This window comes from Rhinichthys klamathensis, unplaced genomic scaffold (genome assembly GCF_029890125.1).
Source record: "Rhinichthys klamathensis goyatoka isolate OS25496 unplaced genomic scaffold, OSU_Roscu_1.1 h1tg000021l_1, whole genome shotgun sequence".
Classification (NCBI taxonomy): Eukaryota; Metazoa; Chordata; class Actinopteri; order Cypriniformes; family Leuciscidae; genus Rhinichthys; species Rhinichthys klamathensis.
The window spans coordinates 2,481,606-2,506,557 of NW_026606572.1; the positions used below are offsets into that span (position 1 = coordinate 2,481,606).

Genomic DNA, 24,952 nt, shown 5'->3' on the forward strand with positions numbered 1-24,952 from the left:
CAGAATGACAGTTCACCTTGAACCATCCCTTTAAATACCTCCCAGGCATGAAAACTTACACTGCGTTATGTGTTATAACTTATTTTATCAACGTCACAATATCAGATTAACATTTTTATTAATCAATTAGAGGAAGTATTTATTTTAGGTCCTGTAACTTGTCATTTAATATGTTTCACCTTTTAAAAGAATACCTTCAAAATTAAAATTTCTTCATTTACCTTCATTTAAAAATACCTTCATTTTAAATAGTCCTGCAGTGTTCATTTTTAAGTACAAATATACCATGCAATAAATTAAAATGAGCAACAATGCTGTTTAAAATAATGTTAGATGGAGTATAGCATGTCAAGCCACCGAACTTCCCTAAAGTATTTCAATGCAGCCCATATGCTTCATAAACAATGTAGAACATGAATTCTCTCTGCTTTATCTTCATATCTGTTTGTGCTAGTTTTCTAAATGTTAAATACTTCTGGCTAAATGTTGCGAGCTGACATTTGGAGAAACGGGTTGCGTGGAGAAAATTCTCTGAAAGAAATGGAGAACTGGAGTGGGGTAATGATGTGTGAAAACATCATGCAACTGACTGAATGCATTATTGAGAGACATTAAATCATGTCTCCAGAAGTGCCTGTTTAATATGTATAAGGCAAAGCGCCTTCTCACCGCGTGAACGTGAGGAAGAGAGTGGCTCAGTATAAATACAATAAATTGAATATTTTTTGCAAGGATGGCTTCGTTCACACGGTGAAAACAAACACTACACATTCCTTGTGGTCTGAAACAAGTTGGATGTTTGTTTTGTGTGCTCAGGGAGCTCGAGAAGGTCTGCGCCTGGCAGTAAAAAGGTAGATGCGTATCTCGTCTCATAGGACAGGTCGTGTCTGCTTTAAAGCCTTTCAATTCATATTTAATATGTAGGCCGGCTCGTGTGCTTACCTCAGCACTCACATCTGGAGTTCCTCACAGTATCATGGGAACAGACTGTGGTGCCACAGCTACACCCCTTAATTTCTGCCTCGCGGCTCGTGAAGACATCACACAGTCTCTTGCTTTTCCCCTCACCCACTTGTATTTTTCTCCTAAACTCTATTCTCACATTTCAGATTTGGTACCGTTAAATCAGCTCCTTTACATTGAGATTTCTGTTTATAAAATGGCACAATGCGCATTTCACCAGACATTCAGAATATTCAAGTCCAGCAAAACGAAAACCATTAACACTGATGAAAAGTGTACTACGTTCTCTGTCCATGTGAAAAGTCGACCCCAAGTGGCTGTTTTGCTTTAGTAGGAAAATAATGAATTTTCTTCAAAGATCTGTCTTTTTCTGTCACTATATGTCTATTTCAACCAACGTAGACAGTGACCATATTTATATGCACGCTATTTTCTGAAAGAATTCCATTTTCTGGTTCTATTCTGAATAAGACGTTTATTTGCATTTTAATAATTTGGCTGTAATCAATGTGATTTTTAATCAATGTATTAAAGGGAAAGTTCTGTCATGGCTACTCTGTTCATGTCGTTCGAAACCTGTAAGGCTTTTGTTCATCTTTGAAACACAAATGAGGATATTTTTGATGAAATTTGAGAGATTTCTGTTCCTCCATTGACAGCTACCACTTTGATTCAAAAAGTTCATAAAGAGATCGTAAAACTAATCCATATGAATTGAGCTGTTTAGTCCAAATTTTCTTAAGTGACTCGATCACGATCATATTGTTAGTGTAGCAATGTGCTAACAAACATTTCAACTAGTAATCATGATAAACAGATTGAATTTAGCCTTTTATTCACACATAAACATTCATCAACTCACACATCAGATGTGCGAGAGCCAATGAGGTTCATTCTCATGTGTTACGCAGCACGTTTGAGCTTCAGCAAGAACCAATGAGATTTCATTTAAAAGAAATCTTCATTCGTGTTCCGAAGATGAACGAAAGTCTTACGGGTTTGGAATGACATGAGGGTGAGTAAGTTCAGGTTGTTCAGTATTATTCATGCGTGGTGTCAGAGAGAGAGATAGTGGGATTGTTTGCTGAGGTATGGAAGAGATGGATGATTAATATAACAGGCTCTGAATGCTAATGATAGCGCATATTCCCGGCGCATAGACTCCAATGATTCATAGTGACCAGTGGTACTGCTTTTCTTGCTGCCTTCATGCATTAAATAGTGTGCAAATTAAAGAACTCAAGTATGTGTTATCCTATAATTGCTTATCATGCTGATTTATTTCATTTTACAAAAAAAAAAAAAAAGAGTCTTCGATTTGAAGTAATATTTAAATAATTCATGTAGGAAGGTATTAAGTTGTGTTTCTCCCAGAGACAAGGAAGATGTCAACAACATGTAGGCGATAGTGTGTGTGTGTGTGTGTGTGTGTGGGCTGCAGGGTGTTTCTGGGGGCAGGAATTGGCAGTGTTAGAGCCGGAGGTCTTGTGTGCGTGTGTGTGTGTGTGTGTGGATATGGCCTGAGGAAAGGTGTTTGGTACTGCTGTCAGGCTCTGGTGTGATAGCTATTCTCGATAGCATTGATCGCTATTCTCTTTTAATGGAATATTATAGTATTTATTAAGATAAAATGATTTATCCGTGCTCATATTTTTTAAAATCAAAAATGCTGCATGGCGAGGAAGCCACTTTACTTGGATATATACCATAATAGGGAAGAAAACATTGCAATTTCCGTTTAAACGTTTTACATTTATGCATTGGGCAGACGCTTAAATCGAAAGCGACTTACATTGCATTCGAAGGTACACATTTACATTCTTATCAGTTCTTGCTTTCCCTGGGAATCGAACCCATGACCATGGCATTGCAAGCGCCAACGCTCTACTGTTTGAGCTACAGGAAAGCATTTGTCAGGTCCATCTGTCTGTAGAATTGACAAGAAAAAAAAATTCTGCATAAAACTAAAACTGCATAGCAAACTCATTTTAAATACTTTAAATATTAATGTATCCACATAAACTCCTACACTGGACAGTTGCTCATTCCACCCCTTCCTCCTCATGGATTCCTGTCGTAGATCCGTGTACATTAGATGTGGGTTGTGAAGCCAGTTTATGTGATTCAGATTCTCAGGAGGATGCCAGCACTAACGGCATGAAGGTGGACGTATGAAGTTTCCGAGAGTAGGTTGTTTCAGGCGTTGCTCTGTGTTCATTAAACTGTCCCTCTGTTCCACTTCTGCCACTTACTGAAACAGCACCGGCAGGTTGATCCAAAGCTTTGTGGCGTCGATATTCATCTTCCCTTAGTGCTCACACTTTTGCTTGAATTAGAATTTCTGTCTTCAAGTGCAATAGAGGCAAACTCCTCTAGCTGTGATTTCATCAGAAATCCACGACGACTCCACACACAAACACTGTGTGCAGCATCTCAGCAGGGGCTGCAATGTGATTTTCTCCTGTTTGAGCTCATCTTTCTAAATCTTTTTACATTTTAAAACTAGATTCGGCATTTAAATCTGAATATGATGGGTTGTTTTTCCTTCCATGATTGCGTTTGTGCTTTTATGGCGAATGTGAAATGCAATAAGAAAACACATGTTCATTTATGACGATCTCGAGGGACGCTGCCTAACCTTCCAACGTTGTGACACAATCTAATCTGTGTGTGGTAATGCCAGTGGATGTGTCCTAATGGGACCATTGCCACTCCAGATTAATGAAGCAGTCAGATGTGGAATATGAACATTTTTTCATTAGTTTCTCAGCAGAAACAGGATTTAGTGTTGCCCTACATAGAATACTGAACCAAAAGAGTTCACCTACACAACCAAATATAAAGCACATGCTGTTTGCACATGCTTTCGTCACAGAAAACAGACAAATTGCCACTGTCAGAGCTGTGGTGGGTGTGCATGCTGACGTATTAGCTCTGTTTCAAAAGCAAACCCGGTGAGCTGCCTTCCTAGACAGCGTTTTAAGGCATCATGCTGTTACAGCATTATTATTCTGCCTTCAAAGATGTCTTTTTGGCCGTGTTCGAAGGCAGCATCGCCTGCAGAGAGAGAAGAGAATCCCGCAATGCATTGCACTGAAGTCAAATATCCTTGTTTTTCATTCGATACTGCAATATATTGATAAAAAGCTCCATCTCATTAAATATGTGTGCATGTTTTGTATTTGTTTGCACTAATCAGCACATCATATTGTTAGTGTAGCAATGTGCTAACAAACATTTCAACTAGTAAGTATAAAGTAAAAATTAATACTTATATTCAGCAGATATTAAATTAATCAAAAGTGGCATTTATAATTGTTACAAATGATATCTATTTCAAATAAATCCTGCTCTTTTGAACTTTCTACTCATTGAGAAATCCTGAAAAAAAAAATGTATAAAAAATATTAGGTAGCACAACTGTTTTCAACATTAATTGTAATAAGAAATGTTGGTTGCACTTTATTTTACAGTACATGCACTTACTGTGTACTTGCACAAGTGTGTGCTGAGTATTTTAAGGTAACCTAAAGTTAAGTTTAGGATTAGGTTCAGGTTTAATTTATAGTAAGGACATAATCAAGGACAGGACTGTAAAATAAAGTGCTTCTTCCAAAATGTTCATTGAGCAGCAAATCAGCATATTAGAATTATTTCTGAAAGATCATGTGACACTGAAGAGAATGAGTGTTGATGTTTAGCTGGGTTTTGTCATGAAGCATTCAAACGTACGTACACAATTAGTTAACCTAACAGTCTTTAAAGTCACTGTAAGCTCGCGCTCGATCGGCCCAAAGTCCGGCATCCGACCAGCACGGAAGGTCTTTTACGTGTTACTGTCTTTTCTCGTGGCAAAGTATTTTTGATTAAATACAATACATTTCTCATATGCATTTTCTCATTATTTCATCTGACTCAATAAATGAAAAGGGTTTTAATGATATCTGTACATCATTAAATGTGAGCGAATGTTTGACTATTCTTTTAACTCTTTACTGGAAATAATGTCAGAGTCGATTAGAATAAAATCAAATGTTTACAATTTATTATGTCCGGTAAATGTATCATGCAAAGATAATCAATACAAAACATCAAATGCTCTGGAATAAAGAACCCGACATTAAGAAATACATGAAGCTGAGAGTCTCGGCCGCTCTCACGGGCTCATCCGAAGTACAGAAGGCCCCGAGCCTCTTGCTACATTTCATTATATAGACAGAAACTTCTTTCACATGGAAACATGTGCTAACAATGGATATTTGCATTCAGAGGTTACACCTTCTGGGGGTAGGACACCATTTGTCTAGAGACCACATTCCTTTGTGTGCCAGTTATCTCTAAACTCTTAAAAACCTTATTACCTTTTGTTTTACTTATTTGGGAATGAGACACTTGTACCAGTCACCCTGAGACATTTCAAATGATACTAAATATGTATAATACTCGATAATTATTCACATTAAACCATATAGATTCTTGTGTGAGTTTGGGTAATCTCTGCAAGAGTGGAGGATGGGGGGAAGAAATGTAGATTAGGATGAGAGAGGTGAGACCTTCGTCTCAATAGTGCACGAGGGGGAGTTCAAATGTTAATTTTCAGCAAGGTCCTTTGTCCACTCGAGGAGTGGTCGTTCCTCAACTAGTTTTTCCAGTCTTACATCACCATGAAGTCAAAATTGACCATTCTAATTCAACTTAGACCTCCCTCTTGCAATGACATCTCTACTCTTCTCTGATGATGTGTTTTCTGTCACTCACATTCACATGACATCACATTGATAGCAAACCACAACCATAACCATCCAATCAATTGACAATGGACAAAATCAAGTACTGCCCTACATTTCTTCTTGTGCCGTTTCACTCGGATATACATCACAACAGGGAAGAAAAGACAAACGCAACTTCCATCTCATGCCGACTTGAACACACTGACAAACCTGCTTTTGTTGTAGTTGATAGAGGTGGTGCTTCATCTGCTGAGCATTACTTTCTGTCAGCCTACATCTCACTGTGTTACTTCCCTCCATTAATCAGCCATGACTGGATCCAGTCTTACAGGAATGTGTCACCAGACCTGAGGTGGTAGTCAGCTCAAAGCTTTCTCCTCCAGTCAAATCCTTACCTTCAGTGATGTGTGAGAAGACGTTATGGCTCAGTCATCAGATTTTAAACAGCTTCCTCTTGTCTTAGATGCGAGGAAGCACTGTGGAGTACTTGCTAGAGTGTTATCTCACTGTTTGATGTTGAGATGAGTATTATTAGCTTGAAAACAAATCAAAGGGTTATAATTAACAAACAATCAATATCGGTTTCCTTCCCCTCTCTCTCTCATTCGTTCTTGTACCCTGTTCTGTTGAAACTTTCTCATTAATACAGTGCTGTCCCAGCGGCCCCTGTTAAAGTTCCAAGTGTCCTTTACATTAATGGGTCCTGGCACTGACGGATCAATGCTCTCCCACACCTGTCGTGCCCAGTGGGCACCAGCCATCCTGCCCACTGATGGCTCTCACCATGCCTGTTATTGATGGCATCTAAATTGTCATGGAGAACCGCTATCTCTTTGTCCCACGGATGGATCTCTGCTGTCCATCTTCATTAGGAGCATAGTCTTCCAACATGCACCACAATCTCCCTCCAGGACATAGAGGATTAATCAGCCTCTCTCTTTCCTTTCCCACACACATTCTCTGTTTCTCCTTTCACGACACCCTGTAGCTTCACGCTTTCTTACGCTCTCCCACCCTCTGTCTGGTTTGCTCCTCCTTGACCATCCCTACTAAACCAAACTAGTGAACCTGAGCAAGTGTGAACTGCAGGTGTTTTCATATCTCCCAGAAAAATGAGAGGAAAACCACTCCCGAGATCCAGCATAAAAATCTGTGAACCTTATTGGCTGCATGATGACACTTTCTGTGCCGAATTTCACTGTAGAATGATGTGACCTACAGCGGTGGTTCTCTGATTCTCGTATATAGTTTCTTAGCCTGCATGCATAGTCATCTGGAATGTGGGATGTTGTGTAGCCGTGCTGATCAGTGTGTGTGGGCCACACTTTTATTCAAATTCGGTCAAAGGAGAGCAGCAAGCAAATGAAGGCAAAAGGCGAGATATGATTTTGTTTGCCCTCTAAGTAGAATCTAGATGCTCGGTTTCATGAAGGGAAGCTTTAAAAGTGGCTTCTGACTCAGAAACAACAAGGCAGATGGGAGAGGTTTTAAGATCAAATTTCTTTATTTAGTACTAATTAGTCTAAATTAAAAAAGTATGTATATTAACACATGCAATATGTGTTTTTAACGTTATTTAATTACAAATATACTACAATGGTTCAAAAGTTTGTTTTAAAAAAAAAGTCTCATGCAGGCTGCATTTATTTGTATACAGTAAAAACAGTAATATTATGAAATATTTCAGTTTAAAATAACTTTTCTATTTTAATATATTTTCAAATGTAATTTATTCCTGTGATGGCAAAGCTGAATTTTCTGCATCATTACTCCAGTCTTCCTTCAGTGTCACATGATCCTTCAGAAATCATTCTAATATGCTAATTGCTGCTCAAGAAACACAATGTTGAAAGCAGTGCTGATTAATATTTGTGTGGAAAACGTGATGTTTATTTTTTTTTTGCAGGATTCTTTGAGTAATACATTCAAAAGAACAGCATTTATTTGGAATAGAAATCGTTTGTAACATTATACGTGACTTATAATTATACGTCACTTTTGCTCCATTTAATACATCATTTGCTGAATAAAAGTATTAATTTCTGTAAAAAATCGTATTGACTGCAAAATGTCCATACAAGGATAGTAATAACAGATGGGTAAGTTTAGGGATAGGTTACGGTTAGGGGATAGAATATATATTCTGTACAGTATAAAAATTATTGTCTATGGAAAGTCCCCTTAAAAAATGGAAACCTAACATGTGTGTTTGTGTGTATTTAGATGCTGCTTTTGGTTACTTCCATATAGCTGTGCAAAAGGGCCAGTTAAGAGACTGATTAGGGTCATACAGTACCAGTTTTTCTTATACAGGAATATTGATATTAATTCAAATATGGCATTATGCTGCTCACAGTCCTTAATATTGCTTCTAGAGTTATGTCAGTTTCATTGAGTTAGTTGGCAGTACTTGGATGTTCTGCTTTGATCAAAGATGGTACTTGGCCCGAGAAGCTCTGATCTGCAGTATTCTCCAGACAGTATTCCTGGAGTCTTTATGTAGAGCACCTTATATTTCTTGCAGAGCCAGAAACCACCAGCTCTTTGCTCCTAATTCAATCCCTAGAGCTTGGTGTGCTCCCTTATTTTCCATCCCAGTGCCCAAGCAATAGACCTTACTCCATGACATTCACTGACACAATGGAAGATTGATGAAGCACATTTGTTTCTGAAGCATTCATATTCAAAACCATTTCATACGGGTTTGGTAATTAATTAGCTCTGAAATGATGTTCAAGGTCAAAATATAGGGTACTGTCTCTCACCAGATTCACACAGGACCCCTTCAGCACACACACACACACACCTGCATGTGGTTTAAAACCTAGTGAAGTGCCTACATAGACAGGCTAATGTGGGAAATTGGCATAATTCTAAAGCAGCACTGCAGGTATAAATCTCAAAGATCCCACTGTGACTTCAATGACAAAAATCCATCCAAATGTTGGACGAATAAAGAGATAAGTTGATTATTTTTTATATTTTTGCTATTTGTATGAAGTATAAAGTTTGTCACTTTTTTGGGCTCTATTTCAGAATGCTGCCTATGTAGACAGTAGATAGCCAGGCATCTCTCCAGCCTTGTTTAGAAATCTTAACTGATGGTGCTCCAACTGTCATTTAGCATATTTTAAAAAATGATTTTCGCTCAAACATCTTTTTGGACCACTTGAAAAACACTTTCAACTCTCAAAAATATGTCCTTATTCATCACCAGCACTTCTTAAATATGTCTCTAATAATAACTCATATTTAGCAACTCTCCCCTTTCTATATCCATAAACACTTCATAGCATTTTTAATCAAAGTCTCTGAGGATGTCACGCATCTTTTTCAAAAATGTCTCCTCACTCACTGAGCTTGTTAATGTCACTTGATTTCTTCACTCTTCAGTGCCTGTAATGTTTCCATTCCTTTTTACTTTTTGGATGAGTTGTTTTTGCTGATTATCATACAGTACATCCATATGCCCTCTCTTGTAAAACGACAGAAAGGCCTGTGGGTAACATGACCGGAGCATTAACCAGATGCTATTTAGCCTCAATCCTCGCCAGACACTCGCTCCGGCCAACATTGAAAACATTGAATTTAGTTGAATGCTCTCTCAGTGCATAAAAATACATGTCCATATGCCCTCTCTTGTAGACCTGAACTTATGCTTTGTGGGCTGTTTTTTGCTGTGTCACAGACCCGAACCCCTGCATGTGTAGTATGTGAAGGGAGGGGGGACACGTCTCAGTTGAAGTTGGAGGATTAATGGAGGGAGGATATGCCCAGGAAACATTGAGGACTCATCTGCGGACTCCCTGCCCGAGCACAGATTCACATAATTACAATAAACCCCTAATTGCATTATAGAAGACGGCTGGAAATCCGTCTGCAACACAAAGGAATCAGAGATGTATCAGCCTCATTAGCATAGATATTAGGCTTCCATTATGTTTTTGTAGCATACGGAGGGCAGCAGTGCTCAAGCCCCATTCTTCAACTGCTCTCCTGAGGGAAGACAACCTCCCACCCCTCAAAAAACACACACACAATCTGTTTCCCTGGTATTAAGCACATATCAGAACGTTAATATGACACATTGCAGGCTCTGCTGCATGGATTAACAGTTAATGGAAGAGCAGTCAAGTTTGGACGTGACTCTAAGCTGGCCTTCAATGTGCTTGAGTTAGTGCTTCATAAAAAAGAAACACTATTTATTTTTTTGATGCGTTTTCACTTGCAGTCACACTACTCCACAGTCCATATGTTTCACTTTTCCTCTCACAACTCTGTGTTCAGTTATCCACCTCATCTCTGTTCAAAGTGAGCAGCTCTTCCACCTCTTTGCGATTTGAACAATCACCTCTTAATATTTCTGCGCCGTTTACTCATTCTCTGATTCACCCTCCCCACATTTTTTTGTATGTTGTGCTTTTTTCCTCTGTTCTTCTCTTCCTCTCAGGCACTCCTCTGCCTCCTCTTTTCATCTCTGATGATTATCCACCTCCACTTGTCATTGCTCCACTCAAAGCCACTTTACATCCGCAAGGCAGCAAATGGATCCCCTCTCCCTCCCTTTAAAAAAAAAAGAGAGTGCTCCAAAAAGACTTTTATGTTTACAGGTACATCTCAACCATTTCTCAGTCTCCACTCGTGCTCGGGCAAATAGACGTGCGTGTGGAACTCATAAATATGCATGAACGGGGATACTAGTATGTTGTACGTGATTGACAGTCGTAAGAACTCTTCATCTGTCAGTGGGGGTTGAAATTAGCAGCTACCGATTAACTGTTCATCCCTAATGACTGCTCATGATTTTGTGTCATCAACAGAACTCTTGAAACGTCGCTGTTTTAATAAAGAAATAAGACTTACTTTGCCGCATAGATTCTCTTTCTCTTCGCAGGTCACATAAATGTTAGTTTTAGTGTTTTTCCTATACTGTTAAATGATATGGTCTTGTCAAAGAAATCAAGGAGAGAGCCACATTCTCAGTGTGCATTATGTCTTTAGTCTGCTGTGCATCAGTAATCAACATTCAATTGTGGGATTTGTTGTTTCCCTTGATTATGATTCCTGTGTAAGTTATTTAGACCACCACTGTGCAGCATTAATAAGTGTTTTTCTGCAATTACATAACACCTGTGGTTTGCTGTTCAGTCTAATACAGTTTTTACCTACTCTATCCTTCAATAACTGCCTTTTTGCAAAGCCTGCTTTACATTTGACATATTCACAGAACAATCTGTGCTCAGATCAGATTGAAATCTGTAAGCTGCTCTTTCCAAACATTAGAATCCTTTAGAAGAAAGTGCAGAGTGGAAGGTGTTACACCCAGTCAGGAACAGCATAAGAATTGGTAAGCATTGCCATTTGTCCTCATTAATTCCTCTTTACCTCACTGTGACTGAGTGGGCCTGATGTATTGCCTTTGCAATAAATTTCAGCTTTCGACAAAGTTCTGGCAGTGCCATTTAGTGTGACATTCGTGCTGCTTGACTGCTCCTACGAGCTGTCAATGGAACGCACATTCTGACTTTTACCCAAGATCTCACTGGGATCAAAATCTACAGGATTTAGTTTCAATAAATGATTTTTTGGACCTGCAAGGACATTTTATAGTTTATAGTGTTTTCATTGTACAACCTACATTTTTTTATTTTTTTATTCTACATGATAAAAAATGTCAGTGCGTTACAAAAGTGGACGCCACCACAATAAATGTTTTCTTAATGTAATTATTAAATATGTCTTTCTTGATGGGAAGGCTGCATTATCTTTGGAGATTGTGTCATCAATAAATAAACCAAATAAAAGCATCTTTATCTCGGCAGCGCAGCGTGTTTGTAATTAACTGGGGCTAACAAATTGGACACACGCAGGAGGAGGGAGCGCAGCTCGCTGTCGTCTTAGAAAGTCACAAATGCACTCTAAACATTTTCTCTGTTTGCTTTTTCCGCTGCCAACCTCCCCCTCCGCACCTCCTCGCCCTCCGTCTGAGAGCCGTCACAAACTGCCTGTAATCAAGCTCTGAGCTCTTTAAAATGTGCTGCTTGATTTGCTTCATTTCTGCAGTCTTACTCTCCCATCTTTCTTTCCTTCCCCCTCTCTTGATTTTCATACATTTATTGATTTTCCTAATTCGATTTACAACAGAAAAGAAATGGCTTGCATTTTTGTCTAGAACACATATCTTGTTTAATTAAATTGTTGAATCATGCCTGATGGAGTCAGAGAGGATCCTGTCAGAATTTAATTGGGCGCTTTCATTCAATAGGACAAATGTAGAAGGCCCTCTGAAGGATTCAGACCTAGTAAGGGTAACCCTAAAAGCAAGTGAATGGTGGCAAACCCACGCAAGATTATTCATAACTATGGCTAATTTGAGTGGGGAGATAATCTTATCTGCAGCAACTCTTGGGAGAAAGAATGAAAGAATAGCTGCTCCTGTAGGACAGAAAGTACAAAGACCAATGGACCTCATTTTGATCTTGTCAAAGGCTCCCTGCTCTGCTCATTTTCTTTATTAGAAAATTGAATGGGGAAAGAGAGAGAACAGAGCATCAGTCCACTTATGCTGAGAGAAAAGCATGAATAGGAGTGAGCTTAAAACAGAGAAGGCAATTGTTTCCAATCATGTTTGCTGTATTGCTTTTCTGTTGACCAGGAGACTAAACTGCAGCTCAAATGCAAGGTGCCTTGCATAACTTTTTTCCGATTTCAAAGCCTCCGTAAATAACGTAAATCTGAGAAATATTAAATGCTTGTATTTAATTGTGCCCCAGTGCCTGAATCAAGCAACAGTATTATTCAAGTCACCTTACAATACTGATTGTTTCAAAGCAGCTTTACAGTGATAACAGAAATATTATGCATTTCGGCTGTGATTATGCATCAATTATTAACTTAGTTTATTGCATCTATAAAGCAGTTCTCCAAAAAAAAAGATGTCATCATCCAGCTCAGTTCAGTTCTTATATAACAGTATCAGTACAGGCAGATTAAAGCAAGCCAGAGGCTGCAGTGGCAAGAAAAAACCAAACTCCATCAGGTGACAGAATGGAGAAAAAAACCTTGGGAAAAACCGGATCGGTCTGGGGGCCAATGAATGAAAATAATTGTGTGATTTATGATTCAGGATCACAAGTCAAAACACAAGTCAGATTGGAATCGGTAGCATTCAAATTTCCTTTTGCTTGAAAATTGAATTCATTATGTCGGCTGGGTTTTGAAATTAAAATGTTGATAATATCGTCGTAATCCTAGTTATTGGTTAGTTCTATTTCAAAAGATAAAAGTTTCAAGGTGTGTCCTGTCATCTTTGTCTAGACGCGTTTCTTTCATAAATGTGTCATAGATAGCGGTTTGGCCATTTTTGTAATAACATAAAAAGGGCGCTGCTGCTAGCTGGAAACTGGATATTGGTGTGAAGAACATAACATTACTACTGGCGTGACATAACTGAAGAGACGAATTAGCATAATATTGTTACTATTAGAGTTCTAATTAGTGCTTCAGTCAACTAAAATTTTTCAGACTAAAATCACAGTTTTGTTACACTTATCGTGAAATGAACACATTCATTTTGTCATCATTTGCTATATCCAGCAAAGTAAACAATCAGATTGGCCTATTCTTAACAAAAATGTATTTTCTGCAAGCTTCAAGGAACCTTGGAGAAGGACACCAATAACCAAATAAGCACCCATGAAAAAACATTACAGAAAAAAAAACTTCACAAATTCACAGTGTATAGTAGCCTATGTGTAAAAGAGCAACAACAAAGAGCTTGTTTTCATTTTAGACGAGCTGCGATACTGAACAGGACCACGTGGAGACGCCAAAAACTCCTAAATCAACTGCCTTGACTAGACTGCATAAACCAACAATTACTAAACACAGCAAAGTACACATGACAGATCAAACATTATCCTGAGTGTGTCTGCTCTGGAAACAACACAAATATACTGAAATATGTCTGTACATAAATGCCACGTACGATCAATGATCGAGAACGCACATACGCGGTTTGTTGTTTGAGCATCAAAATAAAAGACTCTCACATGCTTACTGTACAACTCCTGTACGTGACTAAAATCACGCTCTTCAGAAACAATTGAATATGACAGAGCTCGTGTTTTAAAGCAAAGCACACACTGGAATGAATAATTCACTAAAAATGCAATGTGAGTCTATATTTTCCATAGACAGTATTAGAAGTGGACAGAGCCATCTCATTGGAACTCAGTTGAGACAGTTGAAGCCCATTTTTAGCGATTTTTGAGCACTTCCGTTCCTGACGCGCAGACTCAAACCGACTCAAACTAAGCTTGATGACGTGAGCAACCTGTCTGACAGACGTTAATCTTCTAGTAGCTGTGCGTGGAAACTGCCAACGTTAATCTTGCAGAGACAGGGAACTTGAGCAAAGAGTTCTTTGGCGTGAGTGAGCAGGAGTAAGTATTCCGTTGCTTTTATGGACTCATTATCTATGGGCTTCTCCCTTGACAGGACGTCCCCCCGATTGCCTGCGAGCTTCTCCTCCTGTCTGTACGGTAATTTCTGTACAGTGCGACAGAGAGTCGAGTGGTTATGACGCAATCGTTAGCCTATTTTTACTAAATCTGTTTCTACGGGGCCATAATGTAACATAGAAGGTAATGGAGCCCTTTATACATTGTCGTGTTTCTTTAGAAATAAATAATGGACAAATGGAGTCTTTAAACGCCTCAGATGTAAAGTTATACGCTGTCAAAGTGACGCCAAAATGAATGGGAGTCAATGGAAATGCTAACGCAAGTGAAGTTCTGCTACAACATGGCGGCACCCGGCCGGCTTCAACTTCCGGTCGATGGATTACCTCCTTGATATTTTCTCTGATATCTCTGATGTAATCAGGTTGTCGCTCCTCTTGTGACATCATGGACCATCGTCATCCAATGAATTGCTGTGTTTTAGACATGAATGCTGAGGGCATTCCCCATAGCATCATTATCAGACACAGCGTTGAAGAACCACTTTGAAAGGGAAAAGATTCATCTCACCACACTACTGAGGATCCTATAAAATCTCTTGATCATTTTCTTTTCTGAAATAATGCAAGACCTCCTGCCTAGGGATTCTGTACAGATGAATTTGAATTGCATATATCTTCTAAAAGTGAAATATCAACATTGATGAGTACACTAGCACATAGATGGCTTCAAATCTAACCTACATGAACTAAAAGCCACATACTGTAACTCTAATTTTGATTTCATGGGGTCTTTAATCCCTGACATCTCTTTTTCAGCTTTTGTTTTCTGTCGAAACCGGAGAAATTAGAAAGAAAACTAAGAAATCTGTTGTGTGGCAATCCCATCCATTGGTGGTTCTGCTTTAGAGGATTGAGGAATCATTCTCCTGCAATTAGTCTCTTGCTCTGGAGTCTTCTGTAGAGATTCCCTATGGAACGACTGCCAGCGCTTTGAGAGCATCTTTAGTGTGCACCCAACCAGTAATGCCACACAAGATGACATTTTGCACTTACAGGAGAAATGACAAAAACTAATGTTAATGTTCATTGTTGTCGATCTGAATTAAATTCAGCCCCATTGCAGTTTCTGAACGTACTCTTTATAAGTACCCTAAACACTGCAGTTCAATGAAAATAGACTGGTGTATAAAGGTGTTAACCTGGCCCTAGCCAGATGAATTTCGCTCCGCCTAGCTTCACTCACATCCATCTGGAACCTCTTCCATTGAGAGTGATTTCTCCAACCAACTTTATGGTTTAGCCAATCAGGACGCAGGGCGGGAGTTTCATAGATGTGACGTAGTGGAGAAGCGACCGTGAGACTGTTTTGATTCCATAGACAGTATAAGAAGTGTACAGAGCGATCTCATTGGAACTCAGTTGAGACAGTTGAAGCCCATTTTTAGCGATTTTTGAGCACTTCCGTTCCTGACGCGCAGACTCAAACCGACTCAAACTAAGCTTGATGACGTGAGCAACCTGTCTGACAGACGTTAATCTTCTAGTAGCTGTGCGTGAAAATTGCCAACGTTAATCTTGCAGAGACGGGGAACTTGAGCAAAGAGTTCTTTGGCGTGAGTGAGCAGGAGTAAGTATTCCGTTGCTTTTATGGACTCATTATCTATGGGCTTCTCCCTTGACGGGACGTCCTCCCGATTGCCTGCGAGCTTCTCCTGCTGTCTGTACGGTAATTTCTGTACAGCGCGACAGAGAGTCGAGTGGTTATGACGCAATCGTTAGCCTATTTTTACTAAATCTGTTTCTACGGGGCCATAATGTAACATAGAAGGTAATGGAGCCCTTTATACATTGTCGTGTTTCTTTAGAAATAAATAATGGACAAATGGAGTCTTTAAACGCCTCAGATGTAAAGTTATTCGCTGTCAAAGTGACGCCAAAATGAATGGGAGTCAATGGAAATGCTAACGCAAGTGAAGTTCTGCTACAACATGGCGGCACCCGGCCGGCTTCAACTTCCGGTCGATGGATTACCCCCTTGTTTGATTCAGACAACAATGGCGGCTCGCATCGAGGAAGCAAGCGTTAACATTGATGCTGCTATTTCATCCGTGTTGTCCAATCTACCTAATATTGTTTAATTAAAAGAACATCAGAGAACGGCTCTTAAGGCTTTTGTTGGTGGAAACGATGTTTTCGCCCTTCTCCCGACCGGAGTGACTTCGGTGTGAGTGGATGAAATAGCACGTCGATAAAGATGACAGACAAGTGGCTTATCCAATCATATGCAAGGATTTTTGATAAGGCCCAGCCTTCTGAAACGCCATTTCAATGGATCGGTTCCAGATGGATGAGTGAAGCTAGGCGGAGCGAAATTCATCTGGCTAGGGCCAGGTTATAAAAGTGTGGGGTTAGTTGAATTTTTTAATGTTTTTGAGTCCCTTTGAAAAACGTGCTAAACAAAGCTGCATTTATTTAATAAAGAAATACAGGAAAAACAGTAATTTTGTGAAATTTAAATTGTAATAGCAATCCATTTAGCTATATAGGTTTTAAAATGTAATGTATTCCTGTAATGTCAAAGGAAGCTGAAGTTTCAGCACCATTACTCCAGTCTTTAGTGTCACATGATCCTTCATAAATCATTCTTTTATGCTGATTTGCTGCTCAAGAAACATTTCTTATTATTATCAATGTTGAGAACAGTTGTGCTGCTATATATTTGTGTATGATATTTGTCATATGATAATATGATTCAAATTCTTTGTTGAATAGAAATATCAAAAGAACAGCATTTACTTGAAATAGACATCTTTTATAAATGTCTACTGTCACTTTTGATCAATTTAACGCATCCATACTGAAAAGCATTTCTTTAAAAAAATCGTACTGATCCCACACTTTTGAACAGTAGTGTACATGTACATGTGTGTGTACGTGTGTCAGGAAATTCCTCATGTTGGTGAGTAAACGTTATTAAAAGGTGACTTTGAATCTGTGGTTTTTCTACATGCAAACAAGCAACTGATCTAATGTGACTACCATAAACTGAAGGGGTACTGACACTTTCTTGTCAGTATTGTTGGAGTCTTGAACTGCGGGGAGATATTAACTATGACAGCCCTGCAAGAGTGAACACACACAACCCATTTTGCTGTGTGACATTTTAATTTAAGAAGCTTGGTCTGATATCAGATGCGATGACAACAGTATGCCAGCACAAGACGATTATACTGCAAACTCCTCAACATGTGTCACATCAAATACAATTATGATCATTAATTATTTGTAGGTTTCGCCGCATTTTTGGAGTATGTTTATACTTGGCTTTTCGAGAATATGGAACAAAGCCCATATCAGTAAATTTAATAGCCTAAACTGAGGAGCAATTCCTTATTAGTTTGCGGTTTCATTTTTTTAAGTCTTAAACCTTAGGAATTTAAAAAGGGGGAGGGGAAGTGTTAAATCGGTGAGATTTGACATTATAAAATTGAGGAGCTTTCCTGCAGGGATTGAGTTTAGGCCTACTGGTTAGAAGCATGAGTGTGTTCATGCCGCTGTTATTCCGGAGAAGGTCCAGGCTTAGGGATGAATCAGGGGACTTTGCTGGAAGTGCAGAAATGCGTGACGGGATTACTGGAGCCAAAGTGTCAGTGGAAAATTGGATTTTTAGCAAAGAGCCATTAACACAGAAAAAAAAATGGAATGTGAAGTTTCACAGATGCTCATTAATTTGTGGTATTAATAAATGTAAAAGAAACAATCATATGAAGTCCCAACAATTTATTATTTTCTTGATAAAAGGCGCCGTGTGTGTGTGTTGAGGGAAATGGAATGATTCAGTGGCATATGTTTAATGTGTTTGAAAGTGTGCCTGAGCCATTTGCATGTTCCTATGCCAAATAGCAGGGATTCACATAGGACATCTGCTCTCTTTTACTTTTAAGCGCTTCTCTGTTGCACATATCTAATGATCCACATTTCTAAGTGTGTGAGGCCTAGTATTTGCAGGTGTGGAAGTGTGTCTCACGTCTTCATTGTGTCTTCCTGAGCTCTTCTGGTGCTCATAAATCCACTCATGGTATGAAATAGCTGATGGCGGTCACACCTGACACACCTGTAGTAATCCAATGTGTATGCCCAGGATCCGGCAGCCTTTCTCTTGTTTCTGACATCTTATTTCTGCCACATGTAACACGAATGATACCAGCATCCCCTCGGCAACAACATATGTATACATCCGGATAAAAGGGCTATTCACATCAGAATAGAAACAATAGATTCCCATGCACCTACCCTTGTGAATATTCAACACAATTAAACACACTTCTTTTTAACAAGGATACTCCCATCAGACAAGAACAACTGACAGAAGTGTCTTTTTGTTGTTGTTGATATGCATTCAGTCTAAATTCGCCGTAAATCTCAGTATTCACTGTTCTAACGTTTCCCCTTTTTTCTTTCTCCTCCTTTAGTGAGTAAACTGAAGGTACACAAGTCCAACCAGAGTCTGCAGTTTCTGGAGGACAGTCGGGTGCGTGTCAACTGCTCCGTCACGTCTCAAACCAGCCCGGATTCTCAGCATGCCGTGCTGTGGTACGCCCGGAAGGCTGAGGCCGGAGAGCCGGATGAGCTGCTGTTGAAGATCAAACACACTGGAGCATTTGAGTACGGAGCTTACGCTGAGGAGGAACGTCTGCGCAGCCGTGTGCAGTCAGAGACACTCTCTCCTCGGCTATACGGCCTCACGCTGCATCGTGCCGAGACCAGCGACTCTGGAACATACTACTGCCTTGTGGAGGAGTGGCTCACGGACCCTGATGGAGCCTGGTACCGTCTGGCACAAGACTTCTCCGGCTTCACACATGTGGTGGTGAGACAGCCAGGTAAGAAGGTGGTTGCTTGTGAAATTGATGTATATTTTTCTATGTAAAATTTCTGTGAAAAATATATTTACTTTTTAAAAAAAAAATGTAAATGTATTTTTCTGTGTCCCACGTTTTGTTTGCAACCTTGTTACTGCATGATTTCCCATTACTAGAAAATGTGACCCAAGAAATTACATGATTTGGAGCACTTTTTTTGGTGTGTGTGCATTCATCAAGTTCATCTATTCAACACTGTTCCCCAAAGAAACGATATCAAATGTTTTCCTTCAATTTATGGGAAATTTATCCACAATTGGCTTTATGCACAGCTGCACTACTTCCTGAACTTTAGCCAGCTCCTTTGTTTCCTGTCTGCCATTATTGGACAAACTGATTAATCCAGGTGTGCCTGGCCTCAGTAACAATAATCAGGCACACCTGGATTAATCAGTTTGTCCAATAATGGCAGACAGGAAACAAAGGAGCTGGCTGAAGTTCAGGAAGTAGTGAAGCTGTGCATAAAGCCTATTGTTTCCACAAAAATATTAAGCAGCACAACTGTTTTCAGCATTGATAATAATAAAAAAAAAAAATGTTTCTTGAGCAGCAAATCAGCATATTAGAATGATTTCTGAAGGATCATGTGACACTGAAGACTGGAGTAATGATGCTGAAAATTCAGCTTTGCCATCACAGGAATAAAATACATTTGAAAATATATTTAAAGTTGTAATAATATTTTGCAATATTACCGTTTTTATACTGTATTTATCATCATAAGAGACTTCATTCAAAAACATTTTTTTTAATGGTATTGTGTTTCCAATTTTGGTGTGGTTTTCTTTCTTTTTTTCATTTATTTAATTGATTAAATTTCTCCATTTAGTTGTAAGCTCGTTTTTTTTGCAAGAAAATGACAAAATTACACAAATCATGCTTTTAAACTTTAATTTAGTGACAGGGTTCCAAAAACTGCTTAAAATGAACAAAAGCAAACAGCTCTCCTGAGATTGACGATCAACAATTTCTTTGATCAAAGATTTCTCTGAAGAATTATTTAGTCCTTTTTTTTGTATCCTGTTCATGGAAAGTGTCGGGCAGTATTTACAGTGGCACCCAACTAGCAGAGCTGGCCTTTATTCCTACAGCAGACTCGGGAGCCTTTGAGATTTAGTTGTAGGTGTTGCCTTCCCATGGGCTTATCAGGCCATCTGGCATGAGAGGATCGGAAAGAGCAGCATGAAAACATTCTCCCCCTGAGACCGCCATGGAGCGCAGCCATCCTGAGCTCATGCCTGCCCGAGCTGAATCATTCATCAGCATGTGTGCATTTATGAGAGGAAGACATAAAGACGGGAGCTTTGTACGTGTGACTCCTCAAATGCAAACGTACAGGGTATCAGCCCCTTAGGGAGCCCCCCCCCCCACATGGGCCACAGACCTTAGCAGTCACGAGGGGCAGTCAGAACCTCATAACAGACACAATCACGGCTGCCGGAGCCCAGAGGCTTTACTTATGACGGCTGTCTGAATGGCACACTGCTGCTGCTCCTCTATTCACCCCGCGCAGCTGCCCATGAAGACCCCTAATGCAAACTGCCTCGGCTATTCATCTATTCACCCCCCTCTTTGCCGATAATGTCCACTTTTTCCAGTGACATCATGACCTAGCTTCTGTATGCAGGACTAGCATGGTTCAGGGGACTATGTCTGCGAGGTTTGCACTACTCTGAGGCCACCTGTGGTCTTTGGCAGCACTGTATCAAAGCTTTGAGAAGCAGGGAAGACAGATCTCATCTCCACACAACACTCTTCAATATTACTGCCCTACACATGGGTCGTCGGCTCACCGCTGTTACACAGACACGTTTTGTTGTGTAGTTTGTCCTCGGGTCTGTTAAGCAAGTTGCTTTAGGAGCACAGGTGGCCAAGACATCTGCTCCTCTGAAACTCATCAAGGTCAAGAAAAGTGTGTTTTGGCACACTTTCTGTTGGTTTTTACTGGTCAGATAACTTCAAAATATAATAAATTATTCTAAATAATTAATGCAAATCTCAAATTCACATGAATATGCTGATAATTATGGAAGTCCTTATTTTGCATAGTTGTTTATGCATAGTTGTTTTATTCTTCAGCATGAATGCGTCTCCCTTTGCATACGGCATCTAATCTTCTTCTCAGCACTGCTTTAGTCGAGCTGTCTTTTATGAACTTCGTGTTTTATATTTCTTTCTATTTTCTCATCTCATTCACAGTATATATCTCTATAATATATCTAAATATGTGCTTGAAAATTCCAGTCTTATTTCCCTGGGGATGCAAGTGTGAGTGTCAAATCACCTCCCCGCTGCATGATTGCCTGAAATAGCATCCATATAAATGTATTTACAAATAGATAGTTGATGAAAGGTTCACCACCTCCTAATCTGCCATCTTCAAAGTCAAATTGCAGTGCTTTTACATGAGCAGAAGATAAGAGGAGCCCTTTAAATTCTGCCGGAAAATGCGCTCTTATTTTTAGCCTGATGCAGCTCAGACCCTGCTGAAGTATCTTACGACTTCTCGCGCAAAATGTGATAATTCTCACCTTCAGTTGAGAGTGACATATTGAACAGCTAGTTCCATATGTTCTGGATGCGTGATGCCCTGCTAGAGAATAAAGTTCATTTTAGGGTGTGAACATTTCATGAGTTGGTTCTCTCATTATTTTCTCACCCTCATGCCATTTCAAACCTATATGACTTTCTTTCATCTGTTGAACACAAAAAAAAAGACATTTGTTTTGGTAAATTCGTATTGCTTTCTTTAAAAAGAATTATGTGAATGGTGACCCGGGTCACGCTCTTAAGGCCCATTCACACCAATAACTATAACGGTAAAGATATAGTTCTAAAAATCGTTTTAAATGTAAAAGAATAGTAGTCCACACCACAACTGTAAGGATAACGGCACAGATAAACTATATTGTTGGAATCACTTTTAGAATGATCTTTTCCAGCTGATAAATGATAAAAACACTGACAGCCAATCAGAATCCATGCTGCTTTAAGAGCTCAAACATTTAAAGCGACAGAACTGCATCGTGCACTTAGAATAAACAGAACGTTATTGTCTGCTGGTGTGGATACTTATATAGTTATTGATGGTTATCTTTTTTAGATATCGGTCTTGGTTTGACTGGGCCATTTTAAAGGACAAAAAAGCACCATAAAAACATCATAAAACCCAATTTATACACTACCGTTCAAAAGTTTTAGGTCTGTAAGGCCTTTTTTTTTTAAAGGAGTTTCTTATGCTTATCAAGGCTGCATCTATTTGATCAAAAATACAGTAAAAACAGTAATATTGTGAAACATTATTACAATTTGAATAACTTATTTTATTTTAATATATTTTAAAATGTAATTCATTCCTGTGATGTCAAAGCTGAATTTTCAGCATCATCACTCCCGTCTTCAGTGTCACATGATCCTGCAGAAATTATTCTCTTTGAAAGAAAGTTTTTTAATTTTGGGGTAAATTATTCCTTTAATTAAACCAGAGTATTCTGCTCTAAATAAATGTAACAAGTAGTTTGCAACAGATGCTACCCCAGTCTCTGAGGAACCGAAATGTTGTCATGCATTTAATGGTTTTTATTGCAGTGGTGAAGTTACAGGTGGAGGAGGCAGAATCCAATATCACCGTACCTGAAGATGGATCAATCCGGCTGGGCTGCAGCATTCTGTCTCAGTCCTCAAAAGATTCCCGCTTCTCTGTATCCTGGTACGTGTACCGTTTGGGACAAGAAGAGGAGGATGAGCAAGAGTGTGTCTTTTCCATCGGCCATGATGCAGTGTTCGGTAATGGGAACTGCAGCCCTACAGAGGAACCCGGTCCAAACTCTCGCCTGCAGTTTGAACGCACCACCTCTGACCTGTACAGTCTGACCATCCAGAAAGCTCGGCCCAGAGATGCAGGCAATTACTACTGCCACGTGGAGGAGTGGCTGCTGAACCCACGCAATGCATGGTACCGCCTCGCCACCAACAACTCAGGAGTCACCATTGCTAATGTTATGGAGCAGGGTGAGGTTTTGCACTTTATAACCACTAACCACATCAACACAAAGTACTTCTGGTTTTTAATATTTTCTTTTGCTTTTACACTGTCCACCAGGCCCTGTTTAGGCCTGGTATGAAGATGTGCTTTAGTCAATTGGGTCACAATTGTACAACAATAAATACAGGTGTAAACGGGGGCTAAAAGGTTTTGAGCTTGTCCACTTTCGACCACTTCCAGAGGTAGTCGAAAACTCATTTAACTGGATTGCTGTCAGTTTGTGGTCAAATGCGTCCGAACAGCCACAAAAGACCGTCTATTCTCCGATTACTGACTTAACGTGTAAACATTATGGGAAGCGTGCTAGCCAGACAGGATTTAAACTTTGTCGGCTGAAGACCCAAGTTTGGACATGAAGATGTGCTTTAGTCAATTGGGTCACAATTGTACAACAATAAATACAGGTGTAAACGGGGGCTAAAAGGTTTTGAGCTTGTCCACTTTCGACCACTTCCAGAGGTAGTCGAAAACTCATTTAACTGGATTGCTATCAGTTTGTGGTCAAATGCGTCCGAACAGCCACAAAAGACCGTCTATTCTCCGATTACTGACTTAACGTGTAAACATAATGGGAAGCGTGCTAGCCAGACAGGATTTAAACTTTGTCGGCTGAAGACCCAAGTTTGGTTTGAAGACAAAAAACGTAGGAAGCACAATGTTCTCTCACCATTGATTTCTAACACGCACTCACAGCGTTCTGCGTGGTCTTCCGGGCTCCGGCTATCAGAGCAGAAATGAAAGCTGCTGCTCTCCGTATGTTTTTCCATTGTCTCCTTTCAAGTTCACATGTAAATTGCGTGAGCTTATTTTGTCCAATAGATCAAAAGATCTGAAAAACCCCATACATTTACCTGCCCATAGACTCTCCTCTCAAAGAAATCAGGACAGAAGTGGTTGAACGTGGATAAAAGAGATGGATTAAAAGTAAACAAGGTGTAAATCGAAATGTCTCCCTCATCTACTTTTGATCTGATCGACCAAGACGCATCTTAATACTAGGTGTAAACAGGGCCTCACAATGCAACATTTTGCAACAGATAGATAGATAGGCTCCAAACTGCACAGGATATTGTAATCTCACAAAATGCCCCTTGATACCTCTGACAAGTAACATTTATGAGGTCATGGGACAACAGTATAGTGTAGAACTTAAAACATTTTGTTGCACAATGCCTACTGTTTCACCTTACTTTTTTAATAAATAGTTGGCAGTATGCAATGTATAGTACACAGCATTGTAACAGTTCAGGCTTCAAGCCCAGATAGTCAGCTTGTGTTAGAGCTGCATTAACACGGAAGACAGGATTTATCGCTTGTTATTTTATCATGTTGCTTTGGACACAGTGTTCACAGTGCTCTCTTTTTGTTTTAATAAATATTTAACTCACAGGTTAAATTATTCTAACTCTCTGTCATGCTTCTCCCTCCTCTCTAGTCTCTACCCTACAGTCAGTGGTTTGTTCCAACGACTCCCTCTTCTACTTTGTTTTCTTCTACCCCTTCCCTATCTTTGGCATCCTCCTCATCACGGTCCTGCTGGTGCGATACAAGAGCCGCAGCTCCAGCAAAAACCAGGAGGGCAAGAACGGAGCGCCGCTCCTGTGGATCAAAGAGCCCCACCTCAGCTATTCCCCAACCTGTCTGGACCCCCCAGCCCTCAGCCTTCACCCTGGCTCTGTGGAGTAACAGTGACACAAACACGACCCCGTCTCGCTCTGAGACTCGCTCATCTACACTCTCTCTCTGACTCCCTCTCTCTTTTTCGTCTCTCCTCGTCCGTGATGAGGCCACCAGAAAGTAATCTGGGCTTCTAGCCTGGCCTGACCTT

The 24,952-nt window shown here is 39.7% G+C and overlaps 1 protein-coding gene across 1 annotated transcript in view; it reads left to right on the forward strand.

Moving 5' to 3' along the window:
* Nucleotides 1-24,952, forward strand: part of igsf3 (immunoglobulin superfamily, member 3) — a 160,161-nt gene extending 135,209 nt beyond the window's left edge. Inside the window, exons 7-9 of the mRNA XM_056242081.1 lie at nucleotides 18,630-19,040; nucleotides 22,668-23,090; nucleotides 24,560-24,952. Coding sequence (XP_056098056.1) covers nucleotides 18,630-19,040; nucleotides 22,668-23,090; nucleotides 24,560-24,810 — 1,085 coding nt within the window. The 3' untranslated portion in view covers nucleotides 24,811-24,952. The remainder of the gene's footprint in view (nucleotides 1-18,629; nucleotides 19,041-22,667; nucleotides 23,091-24,559) is intronic.